Here is a 20,478-nt window from a genome sequence, read left to right as displayed (position 1 = left end):
TGATAAACAGAAACAAACTAGAATAGCCATTTCTAATGCTGGGATAGAGGGGCATTGAGAGGATTGGAGGAGCAGAAGTGCATTTTGCCCACACCCTTCATAGATTTACCTCCCGAGTTATAGGGTCACTAAAATGAAACTCCATTCGTTGGGGAAAAATTGTGTCAATGTTAGGCCATCTGGTATCTAAGAATATCCAAGCCTTGACATTTTCTTGTTCCTGACTAAAACAAATTCAGATACTGTGCTGTATTAGGGAAAACATGTCTCCAGGAACACAGATGACAACCCTCCTTCATGTCTATGAGCACCTGAGCTCACTGTCTGTTTTACAGTGCTATGTTATGCTTTGTTGACCACTCAAGATGAAATAGATCTACAGTAGACATGCCCCTACTTTTTCCTACAGCTCCATTTTGCAGAAATCTCCTATATTTTCATTGCAACATGTTCTTCTGTTTGCCTTCCTTTTACTGATTAATGCCTTCTTTATCTCAGCATTTTCTTTCTGTAGTTACTCCCTCATTCTTGTGAAATTCTAGCCTCTGCATGAATTCAGATGAACTATGTGACCATTCGGAGGAGCCTTTGAAAAAAATTCTTGCCTGTGGTAGAATTGTAGTCTGAGCCACAGGTCTGCAAACTATGTTAGGCCTGCAGGCTGAATTCTATCCATGCAGGTGTTTGCAAAAACATTTTCTTGGAACTGAGCCATGACCATTCACTCACTTATTGTCTATGCCAATTAAAACAGCAGAATCAAGCATTTGAGACAGACTGTGTGGCCCAGAGAACCAAACAAATATAATTAATATTTATTTGTTTTTGGAAACTTTCTTACCCTGGTTGACAACCAGCAGTTGTCAACTATGGAGACAAGTCTCCTGGAGGGCCTTTATCTACTGCTACTGACTGTTAATTAGCTGTAGATGGAGTTGGACATTTTTATTGTTTGTTCCTTTAAAGTCTCTCAGGTAATTCCTGAGTTGAGATCTGGTGGCCTAGATTGACTGTGACTTGTCCCATCTAGCAGCAGGAATGTCACTTTATTATCATGGTTCCAAGAATGAGCTGAGATGCCGCAAGTGACTCTGGGTGCCTGGGAAAGAGGCAGCCTTATCTCCGGTGAGAACATGCTGACTCATCCTGGATTCTTTGGTCAGGTGGTGGCAGAGTTTGACCTTATCAGCCATCAGTGCTGCCAACATTCTTTCTGAGGCTCCAAGCCTATCCCACTCAGACTATCTTCCATCGGCACTCTGCTAAAGGTTTTCTCATCTGCTTGTCTGGCAATCCTGTCATCCTTTTGTTTCCCTTCCCACAGGTTGGAGCAGGCCAGAGAAAAATAGATCACACAGCATTTTTCTCACATATTAGTCAGCAAGCCTCAATTTTGAAGGCTACAGGAGGGCATGTGTGTTTACTGAGAGCTAATCCCTAGGAGCTCAAGTCCTAGCTGTGATTCCTCCCGTGAGTGAGGGCTAGTGCAGGTCAAATCACTATAAACTTAGTGTTTTCCAGGGTAAAAGAGGGAAAATACCACTGTTTTCCCTACTTGACAAAGATTTTGTGAAAATAGGTAAAATACATGTGAAAGGCACTCTATTATAATAAGGTATAGTACTTTGCATTGTTGTCCAGCTAAAAGTATAACATTATTATTATTATGACATTTAAAGCAATATTATATTCCTGAACAGACCCCTTGAGTTATTTAATGTCTTTCTGCATTGAACTGTCAAAGGAGAAGAGTTTCTTGAGGTAGAAGTGTGGTCTTTATTATAAACCTTAGGGTTGGAGTAGGTAGGCAGCTATCTTATAATAAAAGTGACATGTGTGCTATGAAAGGGGATCAGGAGTCCAAGCTATTCCTTGGACTCCAAGAGTGCTTCTGATAGACTTACTGGAACTCAGCATTTTATTTATAAATTGAATTATACTATTAAAAGTTTGCAGTGTTCACAACTATTCTTAGCATCTTGAGATTAAATATATTCACAGTCTTGGATACTTGGATTGCCTTTTCCTTCATCTTAGACTTGAAATTCTTAATTTTAAACAGTAACAGAAAATGGTTTCAGTGTAGTAAAAGCTGTCATTTAACATGGTTTTAGCTATAGATAATGGATGTCTTAATCCCACATGCCTGGACAAGCAATTCATGAACAATGGAGTCTTCCCAAGATTGGGTTGGGGGTTTTCACTGGTGGATTTAGAGTGTCTATGGTGGTAGTCTTGTTTCATAAAGCCCTCCATCTGTATCTTAAGGGTGCCGAGTATCACTGCTGGTCATTATTATGGTTCTGTTAGGGAGAAGCAAGAGGCAGGGGTGGGAAGAGGCTTCTGTGTACATGTACAGTAGTGGCCACCTCCACTCTCATGTGTTTTTCAAGTCCCTACCAATTTTTCCTAAGAAATTTCAGAGGCAGGAACCATTTTGTGGTGATGACTCCCAGTCTATGTTATTTTGTGTGTTTTCAAGTGTACATCTACATGTGTGTGTATGGATGCACATGTTTGCATATGAATGCACATGTATGTGGACACCAGACCTAAGGTATTGTTTCTCAAGGGCTTTGGTTTGTTCTTACTATTATTTACTTTTTGGAGACAGAGTCTCTCACTGATTAAGCTAGGCTGTCTGGCCAGCTAGCCCCAGGGATTCTGCTATCTCTGTCTTCTCAGCACTGGGATTACAAACACATACCACTGTGCCTAGCTTTTTTATGTAGGTTCTGAAGGTTGACCTCAGATCCTTATGCTTCTGTGGCAGGTACTTTACAGACTGAGTTTTCTCCCAGGCTCTGCTGTTTGTTAATGGTTTTTAACATGGGATTTTGTTGTTTTGCTTTTCAAGACAGGGTTTCTCTGTATAACAGTTCTACCTGTCCTGGAACTTGCTGAGTTTAATGTTGTTGAATTATAGTGGTAGGTTTAGTTTCTAGTCTCATCAGGAAGGAACCTGGGTGTTAACAATTGGCATTATCCTCCTGACTTAAGTTGACAATTTTAACTTGACTGCGAGGGAGTAGATAGCAACTCTTAGACATTTGCATATTACATTTAACCAAAGGCCTTTAGGCTTAGGTGTGTGTGTGTGTGAGTGTGTGTGTGTGTGTGTGTGTGTGTGTGTGTGTGTGTGTGTGTGTGTGTGTGTAAGTGGGAACACACAGAATGTGTGTGTAGGTTAGAAGGCAACCATAGATGTTGGTCTTTACATTCCACCCTGAGACACAATATTTTGTTGCACACCTCTGTGTGCCTGATTAGTTGGCCCAAGAGCCTCTGTGGATTCTCCTGTCTACATCTCTCATCTTGTGTAGGAATACTGGTATTACAGTTCTGTATTACTATGTCTGGCTTTACATGAGTTCTGCGGATATAAACTTACGTCTTGATGCTTGCATAGCAAGTAGTTTGCCCACTGAGCCATTTACCTAGCCCTGATGTGGAGATATTTATAAATGATTTTTGCCTGTTAAGAACAGTATTTGAGGGCTAGAGAGATGGCTCAGTGGGTAAGAACACTAGCTGTTTTCCAGAGATTCTGAGTTCAATTCCCACAACAATCCTTAATGAGATCTGACCACCTCTTGTGGTTTGCAGACAGAACACTGTATACATAATAAATAAATCTTTTTCAAAAAGAACATTGCTTGAGGAGCTGGAGAGATGGCTTAGCAATTAAGAGCACTGTCTGCTCTCGTGGAAGACCTGGGTTTGATTCCCAGCACCTACATGGTGGTTCACAATCATCTGTAACTCCAGTTCCAGGGAATCCAGTGTCTTCCTCTTCTGGCTCCATGGGCACCAGGCACTCCATTGGACACAGACATACATGCACGCAAAACACCCATTTCCATACAATTTTAAAATTTTACAAATAATATTGAGCTATAACATTCATTGTTGATCTTAAATGAAACCTATGAATCAGGTAACGTAAGTTGTAGAATTTGGAGAGAGACATTCTTATCTAAGAATTCTGGTGTGTAGGTAGGGTGGGGGACTGGTGCTGGTTAAATACAGGGTTTTTCCCATGTATGAAATTTTCTAGGAATGATATGTATTCCTAGCATAAGAATCGTGGATTTTGTTCTTGTTTGTTACAGGGTCTTGCTCTGGATCCCATGCTGGCCTTCAGCTTAAAGCAGTCTCCTTACCTCAGATTCATAAGTCCTAGATTATAGGCGTGTGCTACCACACCCAGCTAAGAATTGAGTTATAAAAAATGTTTTCCTCTATGTCCTTGAGAGACCACAATTCTAAGTATAAGACAATTTGAGATAAATCTGGCAGACACTGCACTCTTCCAGATATTTATTTCCAGTAGATTCAGTTGTTTGAAGTCCTGACTAAATGGGGCTTAAATAGTAGATTTTCCATAGAGCTGTTTTTAAAATAGAGCTATGAACTGCTCAAATTAACTTTGGATGTGGTTCTAATTGAAGTTTTAAATAATCTTGCTGTGTAAGCTAGTTGATGGTTTTAAGCTGTCCTTTCCAGTATAAAGTGAGGAAAGGATCTTGAATTAAGTTCTAGTTGTGAGCATCTAAGTTAAACTATGAGAGGGTCAGTCAAAGGTACAGAAATCCCAGGAGTGAAGGAACACCACCAGAAAGCTGATGATACTTGAGTAGGTTGACTCACAGTTGAAGACCATGGAACTATGGAAGAGAATAGAAATCAAGTTGTCGTGGTACAAACCACCAAGCCTTCATCTATGTAAACAAAAGTCATAGTGATAGAATGAAAAACAAGTGTAGAGAAGTAAGGGGGGTTGGGGACAGCTACTGACTGTCTTAGCCACTTGAATGTCAGAAAGGATTGGCAGCTTTGTGTGGACAGAAATTGACAGAAACACATCTGTGGGGTTTACTCACCCCAGGTATTGACTAGTCATACTAATAACACTGTCTTTAAAAAGCATTAAGTCACGTGCATGACACTGTTTAAGAAATTATAGGTTTATTTTAGCCAAACATCCAAACAGACTGAGAATCAAAGTGTGAACACACCTTACTTCATTTTCTAGGGAACAAGTAACTTAGGAACACACTGCCTTTAGTCTGGTTAGACTGACACAGTAACTAGACTTTGACAGAACTGGAAAACTAGCTGCCTTTTAATTTTATATCTTTTCGGTGTTCTTTTTTTTTCTTTCTCTTGACAACCATTATCCATTTGCAGACTATAGATGCCAAGATAACAAATATAAAATCCTTTGACATGCAACCATGGAGAATAACAATAGCTATCTTTATGATTCTATCCTTTAATCACTTCTGTGTCTTTGTATGGGAAAGAAAGTAACTGAGTAAGAACAATTTTCCATACCATATTCTTTTCTCCCTTGTGTCCATGTGGACTTTACCCCTCGTAGATTTGTAATAGAAATAAACAGTCTATTTGCCTGTAGCTTATGTTTTCTCATATGATTGTGTAGTAGATTCTAATGCAAAAATAAAACATCAGATTTGAGGTTCTGAAGTGTTAATTATTTGGGAGCCAGTGCCCAGGTGTAACGCCCAGACTGAAAATCAGTTATTAACATGATGAATCAGAAGTTCCTTTTATCTATTTATTTTAAAGACTCTGTTGTAAAATAAAAATTTTCTTTTTCTTTAGCCTTCTCTGGATATTCAACTAACACAAAGTATGATCCACACCAGATTAAAGCAGAAATAGCAAGTCGCCGGGATAGGGTAAGTATAATTTAGGTTTTCACAGCTGGAAGCATTGTATGTATTTTTATGTAACAATACTTATCATGATTCATTGTGTGATATCAGTATGTATGATACCAAAATATTGGTAAGATTTTTATTTCCCAAATTATTGTTGCATTTTGTTTATTTTTCACTTATTTTGCAATAGCAGAAAAAGTATTTTATTTTAAAGCTATTTCTTATCACACAAAAAGTAGCCAGTATCCATTACATGTTTTATAGGATAGATTATCCAACCATTTGGGAAGATGGCATGGTGTCAAGACCCAGTGTCACGGGGCTGCTTCTCTGTGCCAACAGGATACCACACTTGACTCTTGGTAGCTGTAGTTCTCCTTGGGTTGCTAGTCCCAAAGAGCCATCTCCTTTAGCAGTGCTTCATCGGAAGGATTCTGATACTCCCCTCGTGACACCTACATTCATTAAGTGATAACTTGTCTCATCCCTTTTGGCCCATATCCACCTGGTTGTCTGAGAGAGGACTCATGTGTTGTTTTCTGACAAAGCTCAGGAAACATCTTGGTAATGAGACCTCCTCTTTTACTGGTGTGCAGTTCCAAAAACTAGGCTTTGTGTTTTGGTTCTGAAGTTTAAGCACAGCAAAGAAAACAACCTGGGAAGCTTCTTAAACTTGCAAGTTTGTAGGCGCACTCCCATGTGGTTTGATGGAGGCATATATTAGGTTCCAGAATCTGTTTAAAGAATCATATCAAGGAATTGAGGTTCAGGTAGGTAGTCAGAGGCTACAAGTATCCTTGGTAATATCTATGAGGAGTAAATACAAGTGAAGATGATAAAATTTTACATTTGCTATGTGATATGATTACCATCAGAAAACAAGTACTATCCCGCACTTTATAGGACTTGTCAGGATTTGGGATTTAAATAATTATTCATAGGAAAATTTCATACATGTATACAATGAAATATGATCATATCTACCACCCATTTTCTCCCTCCAGATTCTTCCATATCCCCCCAACACATCCCTTTCCCAACTTCATGTCTTTTCCGGTTTTCAGTAACCTAAGTCCAATTAGTGTTCGCCCATATGTGTGTGTGTGTGTGTGTGTATGATAGTATCTACTGGAGCATGGAAATTCTACCAGTGGCCACATTCTGAAAAGAAGATGACTTTTTTTTCTTCCCCGTCAGCTGTTAAGTGCTAAGGGCTCCCCAGTAAGGGAGCCGCTTCCCCCATCTATGCTGGAATGTGGCTGGCTTGATTTTGTAGGAGTCTTATAGTAGGTAACCAGAATTGTTAGTTCACAAGTGCAATACCATGCTATATCCAGAAGACAGTTCTTCACCACACTCCTCAGGATTGGGGAGTTTTAGTCTAAGCAAGGCAGTTTTCCTTTAATAGTGGATGGTAGATGATGCATGCAGTTGAAATCTAAGGAAGAATGTGGATGACTGTTGTATAAATAATTTATCACGGCTTGGATTTGAAAAAAAAATGTTTTTAGCTTTCCAGATTGAAACGAGAGCTGGCCCAGATGAAGCAGGAGCTACAATACAAAGAAAAGGGTGTGGAGACCCTACAAGAGTGAGTTACTTGCAGGTGTACATGGGAGCATTTTCTTGTGATTTCCTTATTTCTGACACATTTGGTACCTGGGCATGTCATATTCAAAAGCATCAAGACTTTAACTTTTATGCTTTTATTCATGCTCATTATTTTCTGATCTCAAACATCAGAATCTTTCATTTCCTTGAAGATAACCTATTCCTTCAAGTGGAAATACTTGGGAAACAAAACCCTTCTTTTATATTATACATACTTTTTATAGCTGTACTGCTTAAGACACATGCCACTATTTACCTTTAAATTCAGAATTTTATTAGTTTCTCTTAATTTTTTAATTCTAAAATTAATTAGAATAAAAGTACAGTCTAGTTCCCAGTCTCAGTAGTCCCATGTGAAGTTCTCAGTAGTCACACCTGGGTATGGCATATTCTCTCTATGATAACAATAGTGATATTTTGAGCTAGATGACTCTTGTTGTGGACCATCCTGCACACCAGAGAGACTGTGCAGCATCCTTGACCTCTACCCACTAGCTGTCAGTAGCATCCAACTGCCACTGTGACAATTTGTAATGTGTCTAGACATTGTCAAATGCCTGCAGTTGAGAAGCACAGGGCTAGTGGCTACACAGTGGGCAGCATAGGCTATAGATTCCCATCATCACAAAAAGTACTGCTGGATAATGTCATCTACAAGGCTTCCTCCTTTTCATGCCCTTGCAATTAGAACCATATTCCTATATATAGTTTGAGGAGGGATTTCTTATAATTAGTAAGGTGTATTAAATCAGCACATTAAGTGAACAAGAGATAATTTATAAATGGTGATGGTGTTTGTCTGAATCAGTTTTGTTTGGTTTTAGTTTTTTGAGGCAGGATTTCTCTGTCTCAAGGACAGCCTTGGATGTCCTGGAACTCACTCTGTAGACCAGGCTGGCCTTAAACTCACAGAGATCTGCCGGCTTCTGCCTTCTGAGTGCTGGAATTAAAGGCGTGAGCCACCACTGCCCTGCTAGAATTAGTTTTCTTAAGAAAATAGTGTAGACTTATTGCCTGAGATCTTTCAGAACTTGATTCCACTAGCTAAACTTGGCATGTGCTTCATACTTCCTGTGCCCGTGTTTCTCCTCTTTACGTGATTGTCTTAGCCAGTCTGCCTGCTACAACAAAATTCTATCAGTTGGGTAGCTTGAAGAACAGTCTTTCATTTCATAATTATGCATGAAGTCTGGAAGTCTGAGTCTGTTCCTAGAAATGACTCAGTTCCAGACCTTTACACTGACAGTTTCCTTACATGACTCAGAGAGGTTGTCTAAGCTTTGGTCTCTCTTCCTATTCTTTCTAGGACATGTGTGAGTATACTAGACCTTGTCTAGCCCCCTGCCCCATCCAAGTACCTTCACATTAGAGCATAGGGCTTCAACAGAAGAATGGGGAAGGGGTACAAGTATGCAGTTGATAGCAGAATTGATCAAATTCAGTTGCCCAGAGCACAGAATTACCTGGTATCTAGTTAACCTTCAACAAAGGTAGGGTTCCATCTGCATGGTTACTGTAGTGGGTAAAGATGAACAACATAGCGTATTTTGTACCTTAGATTCACACTCAGTAACACTGCAACAAATATTAGGACAGTACTGATCTTTATGGGGAGTTAATTAGATTATTGTGTTTGACAAGTATAGTTACCTCAGCCTTGTGTGAGGGGTATGATCTGGTCATACCAGACTCTATTTTTGAACATTAAATTGATACTGACTATTTTTTCATGTGTATGTGTTTGTATATGCGTGTTTGAGTTATGTATGTCATGCATGTGGAAGCCTGAGGCTGACATATGGGAGTCTTCATCACTTTCCACGTATTCGTTAAGATGCGGTGTCTCAATAAAACCCAGAACTCCTGTCTCCACCTTCTGAGTGCTGAAGTTATAAGCAGGCTGTCACATCTACCTGACAATCATATGGGCTCTGGGGATCCCAATTCTAGTCTTCATGTTTGCTATATCCAGCAAGTACTTTTAATTTGTGAATCACGTATTCAGCCAGAGACTGACTTTTGTAGTCAGCCAGGATTAGGTTGGTACAGGGTTGCTTTATGTGCCCCTTTTATATTAGGGTCATCTGGGTACCAGGGAAGACACAAAACAAAGGATTTGTTGGATTTTGCCTGGGGGAACTTGGCGATCTCTGGCCCAGACTCCCAGGAATGTTAAAAAGATGGCAATTTATTCAGAAACACAGGCATGCCCCCTGCAGGTGGGTTTTGATAAGCCCATCAGCGTAATGCCATCTGAGCCCTTTTAAAGTCATTATCCCTCTTTGTTCTTTACTAGAACTGAACAATCTGTTTGTGTGGTCTGCCTGGGTTTTGGTTCTGCAAGCTGAGATTCTTTTAATTAGCACTAGTCAGCTAACACAGCTGGTTTTGTTCTGCTTTTTAAAAGTTTTGTCTAAAGCAAATCAAGCCTCTTCTCCAGTGCTGCTCTGTTGGAAGCTGCACTGTCATTGTGTGCTTCCTGGCTACTGGCTTTGTTGCTCATTTGGTCTGCTTGCTGCAGTGCTTCCCAGTGTGTTGGTGAAGGCTCTTTAACTCCCCTCCCCTCCCCCACCATTCAGAGAGCCTCCAGATCTCCCAGCACTTTCTAGGACGCTTCCCTGTGTGTTGTGGCTATTCTGTTGAAAGGGATGAATAAAGAATAAAAGCAAACTAATAATTGGCTTTGATAGGTTATCCAAAGTTGCCTGGACTGTGTAGTTGATTTCCTGCTTCCAGTGCCCTTTGCTACTAGTAACTTTACTCTATGATGTGGGATAACCTGACATTTTAATAGTGAGCTCTTTGTATGCTGGGAGCTGCATTTCATTTCATTTTTTACTTACAAAAGTTCTGAGGAAGGTGACTAGGGTTCAGAAAGAATCTGAGGGTGTACAGAAGCCCCAGAGCTCACAGGGGAGCCAATTCCTGCGCTTTTCCCTGAAGGCTGTGGCTTTTGCAGGAGATTGATGAGCTTGGTGCCCAATGCTTCTCCTGGCCAATTGTGGATAGTCTGTTTCCCAGTTTGAATGCAGAGTTTGTAATATCCGGTTAAGGCTGAATAATCTAGAACATAAAATATGCTGGGAATTGGAAAATGGACTTCCCTTTGGCCTTGCTAGGAAGTAGTCCATCTGGTGTAGTTGTTAGTTGTAAGTGACTCAGGGATAAGAGGTAGCCTCTGTTTCTCCTGCTATGTAATATGAACGAGCACAGGGAGAGGCTTAACTTCATGCCTGCTGCTGACATAGAAATATAGATTGGGATCCCAGAAGAGAGAGAGACATGATGTTTTTTTAGTTAGTTTTTACTTGCCTTAGCAAGATGTCATGCTTGGGAGCAGTCATTGCAAACTTGCTTCTTTCCACGGAGAGGCTCATCTTGCCTGCCATAGCTCATGGGGATACCTACCCTTACCTACCAAAAAGTAGATGGAGAGATCCTGAACCTAGCCTTGGTCCTGAGGGGCTTACCTTCATTTCTGAGCCCTACCAGTAGGCCAGAGAGAGCCCTACTTGAACAGCATGTTAGTGCTCTGTTGGAAGCTGCATTATCACTATGTGTTTATTGTATTCTGTTATACAGCGTTAGGAAAAAGGGAAAACATAGACACTTACATCACTCTAAAGTTCCTTTGCAAGTGAAAAACAAGCTGATACCTTGCCCTGAGTACCACTGTCTATGAGATTCTTATATCCTAATTAATTTTCTGCTACTGAAGATGGGACACTTATGTTTGGATGAATCAATTGTGCATAATTATATTGTTCATTGGGAAACTTTGAGAAAAAAATGATCATCCCACTGTCACTCTAAGTCTAAATAGCAAATGAGCTGTCGTGCATAAATGTGAAGCTTATGGTTTTTTTTTTTGTTTTGATTTTAATTACTAACACAGTGTAATGCAGCAGCCTTTGGTTTTCCTCCAGAAATTGTCTGATGTTCTTGCTTCCCAGAAAGTTCAGAGCACCTCAACAGGAGTTTGGCTGCTCATAACATTTTAAACTTGACTTGTTTATCTTGGTGAATTTCCTGGCTAGCAAGGAAATCTATCATTATGTTTGAGTCCAAGGGAGGAAAAAAGAACCTTTTGTATTTTTTAAAATCTATATATGCTGCAAATTTGTGGAGGGGAGCTGGCCTTGGATGTAGTCTCTGAATTAATGATGAGTGTGTGTGTGTGTGTGTGTGTGTGTGTGTGTGTGTGTGGAGAGAGACAGAGACAGAGATTCAAGCTTTCAATAATAGAGGACATATAAAAGTAGAAAGGAGAATATAATGAAAGCCTCCTATAGCCCTCTCCCTATTTTAATCCCACAGTGCTTCATCTTGGCAATATAGCCCTATTTCATTCCCTAGGTTCTTATTGAAACAAATCCTCAAATCACATGTAATTGATAAATCTTTTTTTCTAAAGCTGTAGACCCCTTTTGGAATGTAATTTGAGCCCTAGTATTCCACTTACTAGGCACCCATCAGCAAAGAGCTTTCCTGTTTCCCCATTCTGTTTGACTCCAGATTCCAATGAGGCCCACACAGTGCATTTGTTTGGTGTTTCTGTTAAATATTTTCTTCTGTGATTTTCCTCATTTTGTTTTCCTAATAACTGATTTGCTCAAGAAAAGAATGTGTGTGTCCTGTATAGTTTCTCTGATTTTGATTTCAGTTCTTGAATTTCAAGATTTTAGTTGAGTTCTGGCTTTAGTAGCTTGCTTCAGCCATGTTTATATCCCATAAGCTTTCTGCCTCCTTTTGTACATGGGTATCTTTTAGGATAAGTACCCAAAAGTTAGTTTCGTTGGTCACAGGATGAATGTATTTGCCGTGTATTAGACATTGCCAAATACTCCTACAGTAGCTGCATCATTTTGTCTTCCTACCACTGGACATGTTTTCCATGGCTTTGCCAACAGAATTGTGTTGACAAGCTATGGCATTTCTGCCTCTCATTGGTGAATGAGAGCATATAAGGATATTATTCCCTTGTATTTCCCTCAGGGCTCTCTGGAAAAGTCTTCAGAAAATACAAACATCATGTATCCTGAAAAAGTCTTAAGTGGGCTATTTCAGAGAAAGATCACTGGACTCTGTTGCCCACAGGGTTTTGAAACATGACTTGAAAATTACATTAATGTGACTCATTGCTAGTCTAGAGGCAAATAGAAGGATGCAGAAACTAAAGAGTGTTTCTGGAATGAATAAAACACAAAAATGTGCTGGGCATGCTCACAGGTATGGGCAGAATCCCCTTTGTAGATTGGAGGTTTGAAGTGAACCTTGTGCTAATTTTGAGCTGTCCTGCCTGAGAAGCCCACTTAGCATGGCTTTATCCTAAGTATCTCCCATTTATCTGCCTAACTGTAGTGTCCCTGACACTAGTTTGATGGCCAGAATGCTGCCCTGACCTCTTCTTACATCTGTTGTTTATTGTGTGATATTTTCACACTTGGCACCCAATCCCTCTCACAGATTCTACTCTGACCACTCTGAGCTGAGGCACTATTGTGATTCATGATTCCTGTGAGTAACCACAGAGATTCTTTTTAAATGTCTCCTCACCTTATGACTCTCATGAGGCCTTCTCTGTCCCTAGAATATAAACTAGATGTTCGATGACTTCATTTACCCCTAGTTTCATTCTCACTCATCCATGCCAGCCCCCTTGACCACCCTGCCTACTTGGGACACTTGCTTTGAATACTGGCACTAAATTCATTCTTTTCTGTGGATCTCTGGGGCAAGTGACATTTTACTTAGATCCTTGATGAACCATCCAATTGAAGAGGCAAACTCAATTATATGCTGACCCTAAAGTCGCTTCATTTTGTTTAAAAACATGAATACTACATTACTTCATGATTTTTATCTTATTTACTACCTTCATGATTCAAGTGACACTTTGCCTTGGTTCCTAACTCATGAGGAGGACTCAGACAATTTTTGGAATAGGGACAGCTCAGGATAATAAATGGTCCATATTCTGGGTGCCGTAGGAGTGACTGATATCACAGTCTCTGCTAGCTGTCATGTCATTTACTTTATCCTTAAATACTGGGAACCTCTGAGTCTTGAGGGAAGGTTATCCTCAGTCCAAAGGTTTTTCTGGGCTGCCAGGATCTTAGGAAGATCTGTTAATTGGCCTTGTTACCTTCTTATTAACTGCTCAAGTATTTCCTTCTCCCCTACATTTTAGATTATATTTCATTTGAGCCCTGAGTTTTAAGAAGTCCTGTTACTTACATATGCTATTCACATTACTGAAAGGGGTGTCCACTAAGTGGTTCAACAACTAATTTTAACTAGGTCCATTCCTACCACTCTGTGAGTCTCTCAGCCTTACAGTTGATCCAGTTGAAGTAGGATGGATAGAGTTAACACCTATTTGTCTCCTTAAATAAGAATGACTACATACTTCTAACTATTTGATATCACATGGAGACATGACTAGATGAAAGAGTTAGCACCTTCTGTGTGAGGATTTAGTGGTCTAGAAAAGAATGGAATTGTGTACATCTAGAGTAGGGTTCCATTAACAGTATCCCACTAACATGCATATAAGGTACAGCCTGTGCAACCCCTTTCTGGCAGTACATAGCAGTGAGTTGCATAGTAACAGGGTGGAAACAAAAAGGAATTGTTCCCAGTGATAGGATTGACCCAGCATTCCATACAGGACCTGCTGTTGATAGCAAGCTACCAAAAGCTTCCTGATGTGCATTCAAGGCCCTTTCTAGACTGCTCATTTAAAATGTAATGCTTATAACAAAACATTTATTCTTTTGTGTTTTAATCTGTAGTATTAACATGGAACAAATAACTCTAGAGGACTGGCATCTCTTTTCTCAAAGGTGAAGGTTTAAGGTGTTAGGCTTTATCCTTCTGCTAGTGAATTCTACCAGCATCTTCAGTTAATCTCCAAAAATGGAAACCTTAGGGCAATATGATATGAAGTTGATGATAAACATCTCTGAAGTGTCTCTTTTACCTGTATGGGTTCCTTATCTGAGTTAGTATATTTTATTTCTTGAAAAAAAACTATAAAACTATGAGGGATTGAGGACCGACCACATTTGGCTGGGTGTATGAGTATTCTTCAGGTTTCATACAGTAGGCATTTGGAGCCATTGGCTTTGAGTGTATTGTTAACCTAATGATGAAGAGGATGAGTACTTACCGGTAGGAGAAGCTTTATCTGGCCTTCTCACTGTATTTATTACAGGCTCTCACCTTCAGCAAGTTACTCAACTGTCCTGAAGCTGTGTGTAAAGCATAGAGTATGGAAAACTAAAGATTTTTGAGTCTTTGTGATGAATATTTTTTCTGTACTGCATAAGAGCTTATGTCTTTGTTAGTACTACATATTATTTTTCTTGAGAAGTAATCACTTTTCTATTATCAAAAATATAGGGCATAAACACAGATTTGCATTCTTGAAAATAAAACTAAAAAAGTGAGTTCTCGCCTTTAATCCCAGCACTCGGGAGGCAGAGGCAGATGGATCTCTGTGAGTTTGAGACCAGCCTGGTCTCCAGAGCAAGTGCCAGGATAGGCTCCAAAGCTACACAGAGAAATCCTGTCTCGAAAAACCAAAAAAAGTGAGTTCTGTAGCAGATATTATGACTTTCATTATGAAGTAGAACATACTGATGTTTTATAAAAGACAAAATAAATGAGCTGTCATCTGAATTTGACTAGAGTGGCTATAAGCATTTTGGAGACAAGGACTCACTCTATATTTCAGGATGACCTGAAATTCACTATGTAACCCAGCCTTGAACTTAAGGCGATCCTCCTGCCTTAGTTTTCCCAGTGGTGAGATTCATATTTGATCCACCATTCTGGCAAGGAATTTTTAAAAGGAGAGGAAAGTCTTAGATAAGTAAATTTTTCAGAAGTGAAAAAAGATACCTCCATCCCTTCTTTTTTGTTAGATAATAATTGGTTGTGATTGTAAAATGAAAGCAATTTGACTTCTGTGAAATATTATTTCTTCTTGTAAAAATCTGCCTGGTTGCGTCTTGGCCACTCTGAATGGGGTGATAGATACCACACTGCACAGGAAGGTACATCACTTTACCCTGTGGCCCTGTGAAGGCTTAGTGTATTGAATCCCTGCCCTGCCACATATTAACTTATCATCTAGACTCTTAACTTAGTTAATTACTCCAAACTTCAACTTCTTCATTATAAGAAAAAATTCAAGAGGATTATGCTTATCTTATAAATCTGTTCAGGGCTTATATAATATTCCCAGTGTAAAGCATGGAACATGATTCTGCCATCTACTAGGTACTTGATATGCAGGATTGTTTTTAGATACTATTTATATCAGAATACTTTTTTCTTTTTGGTTTTTAGAGACAGGGTTTCTCTTGTAGACCTGGCTGTCCTGCAACTCACTATGTAGACCAAACTGGCCTAGAACTCATAGTGATCTGCCTACCTCTGCCTCCTGAGTGCTGGTATGAAAGGCATGCACCACCACCCAGCCAGAATACTTATATGATATGGTTGAATAGTATAGTTTATGTAGCAATGCCATTTTGTAATAATATGCAACTATTTTGATAGTGACTTTTCAGAGGCTTAGTTTTTGAGATTCTGTCATCCAATGGCTTTCATTAATGATTGTTTCATTATTATTGTTATTTTATTATTATTATTACTTCATTATTATTCATTATTATTTCATTAATGATTTATTTGTTTTTATTTTATGAATATGAGTGTTCTGTCTACTTGTATATATGTGTACCACATGTGTGCCCAGTACCCGAGGAGTAAAGAAGAGGTCATTGAATCTCCTGGAATTAAAGTTACAGACAGTTGTAAGCTGCCACATGAATGTGCTGGGAACTGAACACAAGTTCTCTGCAAGAATTGCAAGTGCTCTTAATTGCTGAGCCTTCTTTCCAGATCCTCTCACATGTCTTATAGCAGACTTTTTCCATTTCCTTCTGGGCAAACAACCTTATGCAGAATAGGAAAGCTGTGGAGATGGGGTATGATCCAGAGCCCTACATGGGTTCCTTGCTCTGCTCCTGGAGACTTCTGTTACAGGGTATTCCTGAAATAAGTTCTGACCAGATACTCTGGTATAATATTCATATTCTCTCTCTCTCTCTCTCTCTCTCTCTCTCTCTCTCTCTCTCTCTCTCTCTCTCTCTCTCTCTCCCCAAGTAGGGCTAACCAGCTACTCTGGTATATTATATGCTCTCCCTCTTCTCTGTTTGTCTTTTTCTGTTTGCATGTGTATATGTGTACGTGATGTGTGAATTTGTGTATACATGGAGCATAGCACATATTGTGGAGGTCAGAGAACAACTTCTGAGAGTCAATTCTTACCTCTACATTATTGAGAAAGGGTTTCTTATTTCTGGGATGTTGCATATCAAGGTCATCTGACCTGTACATTTGAGAAACTTACAGGGTATAACTGACCCATTATGGAAGTGCCTGTGGTGTCAGGCTATGATTGGATTTGGGATTGTCATTGTGCAATATGTGGAGTTCCATCGTGTAGTTGCATCTGTTTTCTTAGGGAAAAGTCTTAGGCTCTGTCTTTATAAATGTTCATAGTGGTTGATGGCTATCATAGAAATACTGACTGGTTCTATTGCCCTGTTGCAACTCAGTTTCTTGCTTCTGTATTTGCCCTTCTGTTCCAAGGATGTCAATAGGTCAGGTCAACTCTGGCACTGAGCTTCACTTTGCATTGCTACACATATGACAAGGAATTTATTAATAATAATAAAATAGTAAAGTTGGCAACCTAATTCTTTTTCTCCAGTGAGTAAGTAGTTTTATTATCCCGATAATAATCATTATTACAAACATTACATTCTAAGTCTTCTGCCAGGTGAGTCCTTTCCTTACATATTCTTCTTAAATCTTACGCCTGTCCTGTAGGAGTAGTGTTGTTAGTATTCCCATTTGAGACACAATGAAGTAGATCAAAAGACATAGATGATTTTCCTAGGATCCCACAGCTAATGAGTGATGGAGCTGGAATTTTACTCCTATTTACAACATACCAGGTTTGTGTAGTGGAAAACCAGGCAGTTTGGGCTAACAACAATCTAGATCATCAGGGTAACCTGTGGGAAAATTATTTGGCTCAGAACCTATGTAATGGGGGAGCCTGGAACCTGTTGAGTAAGGTAGCTGCTTTCCAGGGAAGGGATTCATTCTACATCTGGACCAATTTCTCTATCACCTTAGCCTTGAAGGCTTCCTAGGCTTGAGGGTTAGACATGGGAGACGTGACAGAGGGCACGCTCCCAAGATTGCCTGCTATCAGAAGGTGGAGCCAAGTTTGATTGTATTGTGTTCTATATCTACTACTCCCAGCCAGGCCTACATGTGCATAGGTTGACTAGGTGGATGAACAGACAAAAGGAGGCAAGAGAGAGGGTGAGAAGAAGGAAGGGGGAAGGAAGGAAGTTTTCCTGGATGGATACTTGGACTGAAGCAAAGTATCAAGGATGTAAATAGGATAAGTGATAAGTGATAACTAGAGTGAAATGAATGGAGACGGCATAAGTTTTCAAGTTTTGAGGGCTGAGGATATAGTTCAGTGGTAGAGTGCTTGCTTAGCCTATCCCCAGTACCTCAAAAAGAGGTTCCAATTTTTGTTCAAGTATATTGTTGGAACATACTACTTCTTGCTGTCTCCTATGTACTCTCCTGACATACAAATCTTACCCATAAGTTTATTTAATAAACATATTTGATCACTGACCTTGATAATGCTGACAATAAATGGAAAACTTTGGTTGTCCTCCCAGAGAGGGACTATACAATCTCATCCGTTACTCAAAACTGCTGCTGAGTAGAGGATAGGTGCCTCCTCCCCTACACAGGATCCTTCTGAAGCAAAGGCAGACATCCAACAGCCAGGTCTCACATTTTCATATTTGCCACAAAGATAGAAGGTTTCATGGAGTCTTGGAATACTTTTGAATATTTATTGTTTAAATATTGGAATGTTTGAATACTTACTGCTAAAAGGATGCTGTAATCTCATGTGGAATGACTCCAATTTCATATTTTTAAACAGGATTGACCGAAAGATGTCAAGTTCTCACACCAACTATAAACTGGATGAGGCCCAGGCTATAATGAATGAACTTCGTACTATTAAGAAAGCCATTTGTACAGGCGAGAAAGAGCGCAGGGATTTGATGCAGGTAAAGCCAAAACTGCCTCCTGAAAACTCTTCCTGCTGACATATCTGTCACTGATTTATTGCATTTTATATGTTTACTGTATAGATAATTAATGAGTACTATATATGTGTATTTTGAGCACATGCATACCATGTTTAAGTAAGTGTATTAATTCTGCCTGACCTCTTCCATCTTGGATTAGTGGCCCCTTCCAAAAATCATTTGTTTCAGGTCTTAGCCAACTGCCCAAATTCTGTTGCACTTGTCTATTTTGGTTCCAGTGTCTTCAACAATGCCAAAATTGAATAGGTATCAAAGCCCAAAGAAATAGTAAACAATATTATTTCTCTTCAGTGTCCACCCAAATGAGTTACATGTGCCAGAATTCATACTTACTGTAATTTTTGGTATATTATCATCCATAGATTAGTTTTATCCATGATTGAAAAAATCAAGTTATAAAAGTATAGTCTGGGAGATATTTTATCTCTGGATTACCTATAAAAAATTTGAAGTGGCTATGCATCTTTGTCAGACCCAGTTACTATTTGAGCATTTGTGATAGGAATTTTTTTAAATTAAGAAACACAAAGGCTTAAAAAAGTAGGAACAATGGCACCAAAACTATTCTTACCAGAAGGATTGATCTTCTCTTTACTTAAATGACTAACAGTTTTCATTAAAGTATGTGCATTTAAAAATATGCTTTTGTAAAGCCGGGCAGTGGTGGTGCACACCTTTAATACCAACATTCTGGAGGCAGAGGCAGGTGGATCTCTGTGAGTTTGAGGCCAGGTCTACAAACAGATGCCAAAACAGTCTCCATAGCTACACAGAGAAAGCCTATCTCAAAACACCAAAAAATATGCTTTTGTAAAAAACAAATTTAATGATAATGGAGAGTAGGATGGGACATCTCTCTAGTCTTAGGCTGTAGACCTCCTTGAACCAGAAAGAAACAGCTGCTTCAAAGGAAACTATGCAATCTCCATTCACAGAACTTGTCTTACTCTTTTCCAGAGCCTGGCCAAGCTTACTGACAGCTTCAAGAATAGCTGCTCCATTACAGATACTCTACAAGATTTCTCTCACAGCACAGGCGCACTTGGTGACTCTGGTGTCCCTCAGCAGTTTTGTGATGCTGGCTCTCAGACTGACACTATAGGGGAGGTATGCTCACCCAGGGCAGAGACATGAACATTCCCAAAGAGGAGTCACTGGCTTTGGTGGTGGTGTCCACACATTTGTTCTAACTTTTAATTTCTACTTGAAAAATATTTTGGCTTTTGTGTCAGTAAACTTGAAAGGGAAACCGTATTTCTCACATTTAGTTCTAATGGCAAAGTGGTATAGAATGCATATAGCCTTTTGATTAGGAGTCTTAAAAATGGCAGCAGCCGCTTTGCCAGCATTAAACTTAAGTGTTTCCTTGAAATATCCATGACATTTTCGAATGTGGCTTAGCAAATGATTTCTGCGAAGGATCAGATAGCAAATATCTTTGGCTTTGAAAGCTAGGTAGTCACTTCCTTGACTGGTCAGCTGTCAATATAACACAAAAAGGTGTCCTTCGTGATACCTAAGAGAGTGGGCTTATTGGTTGCCACTAAAACTTTATTTCCCAAACAAGTTAAAAAAAAAAGCAGCTTGCTGTGATTTCCAAAGGCTTTCTGGCTCTGTCACTTAGGGTTATATTTTGTTGCCATTTCTTGTTCTTCTAAGAGAATGTCAAGAAATTGATTTTCTCTCAGACTTGGGACACTTTTAGCATTCTCTCCCTTGATAATCAATAAAGCTCTGAATTAGCCACAAAAAACAAATTAGGAAAATCATCATTTGAAACTGGGTAGCTAATAATCAAAGACATACTGTTTTAGTATCATTGGATAAAGTTTGAAATTAATTTGCAACCAAATGAAAACATTTTGGAGGACTTCTTTTCTATAACGGTTGTTAAGTAAAGATAAAATGTCAGTGGAAGGCATGATACCCCTCCCATCAAATAAAGGAAAGCT

General features: G+C 39.4%; 1 protein-coding gene across 2 annotated transcripts in view; it reads left to right on the top strand.

Annotated features, from left to right (window-relative positions):
* The window catches only part of Wwc3 (WWC family member 3), a 102,861-nt gene that overhangs the window by 47,069 nt on the left and 35,314 nt on the right, over positions 1 to 20,478 (top strand). For both annotated transcript variants that reach the window (XM_027431820.2, XM_027431821.2), the window contains exons 4-7: positions 5,629 to 5,705; positions 7,199 to 7,278; positions 18,355 to 18,484; positions 19,484 to 19,633. In XM_027431820.2, coding sequence (XP_027287621.2) covers positions 5,629 to 5,705; positions 7,199 to 7,278; positions 18,355 to 18,484; positions 19,484 to 19,633 — 437 coding nt within the window. The remainder of the gene's footprint in view (positions 1 to 5,628; positions 5,706 to 7,198; positions 7,279 to 18,354; positions 18,485 to 19,483; positions 19,634 to 20,478) is intronic.

This window comes from Cricetulus griseus, chromosome X (assembly GCF_003668045.3).
Source record: "Cricetulus griseus strain 17A/GY chromosome X, alternate assembly CriGri-PICRH-1.0, whole genome shotgun sequence".
Taxonomy (NCBI): Eukaryota; Metazoa; Chordata; class Mammalia; order Rodentia; family Cricetidae; genus Cricetulus; species Cricetulus griseus.
Note: the sequence above shows the minus strand (reverse complement) of the source record. Positions and strands in the feature narration are given on the sequence as shown.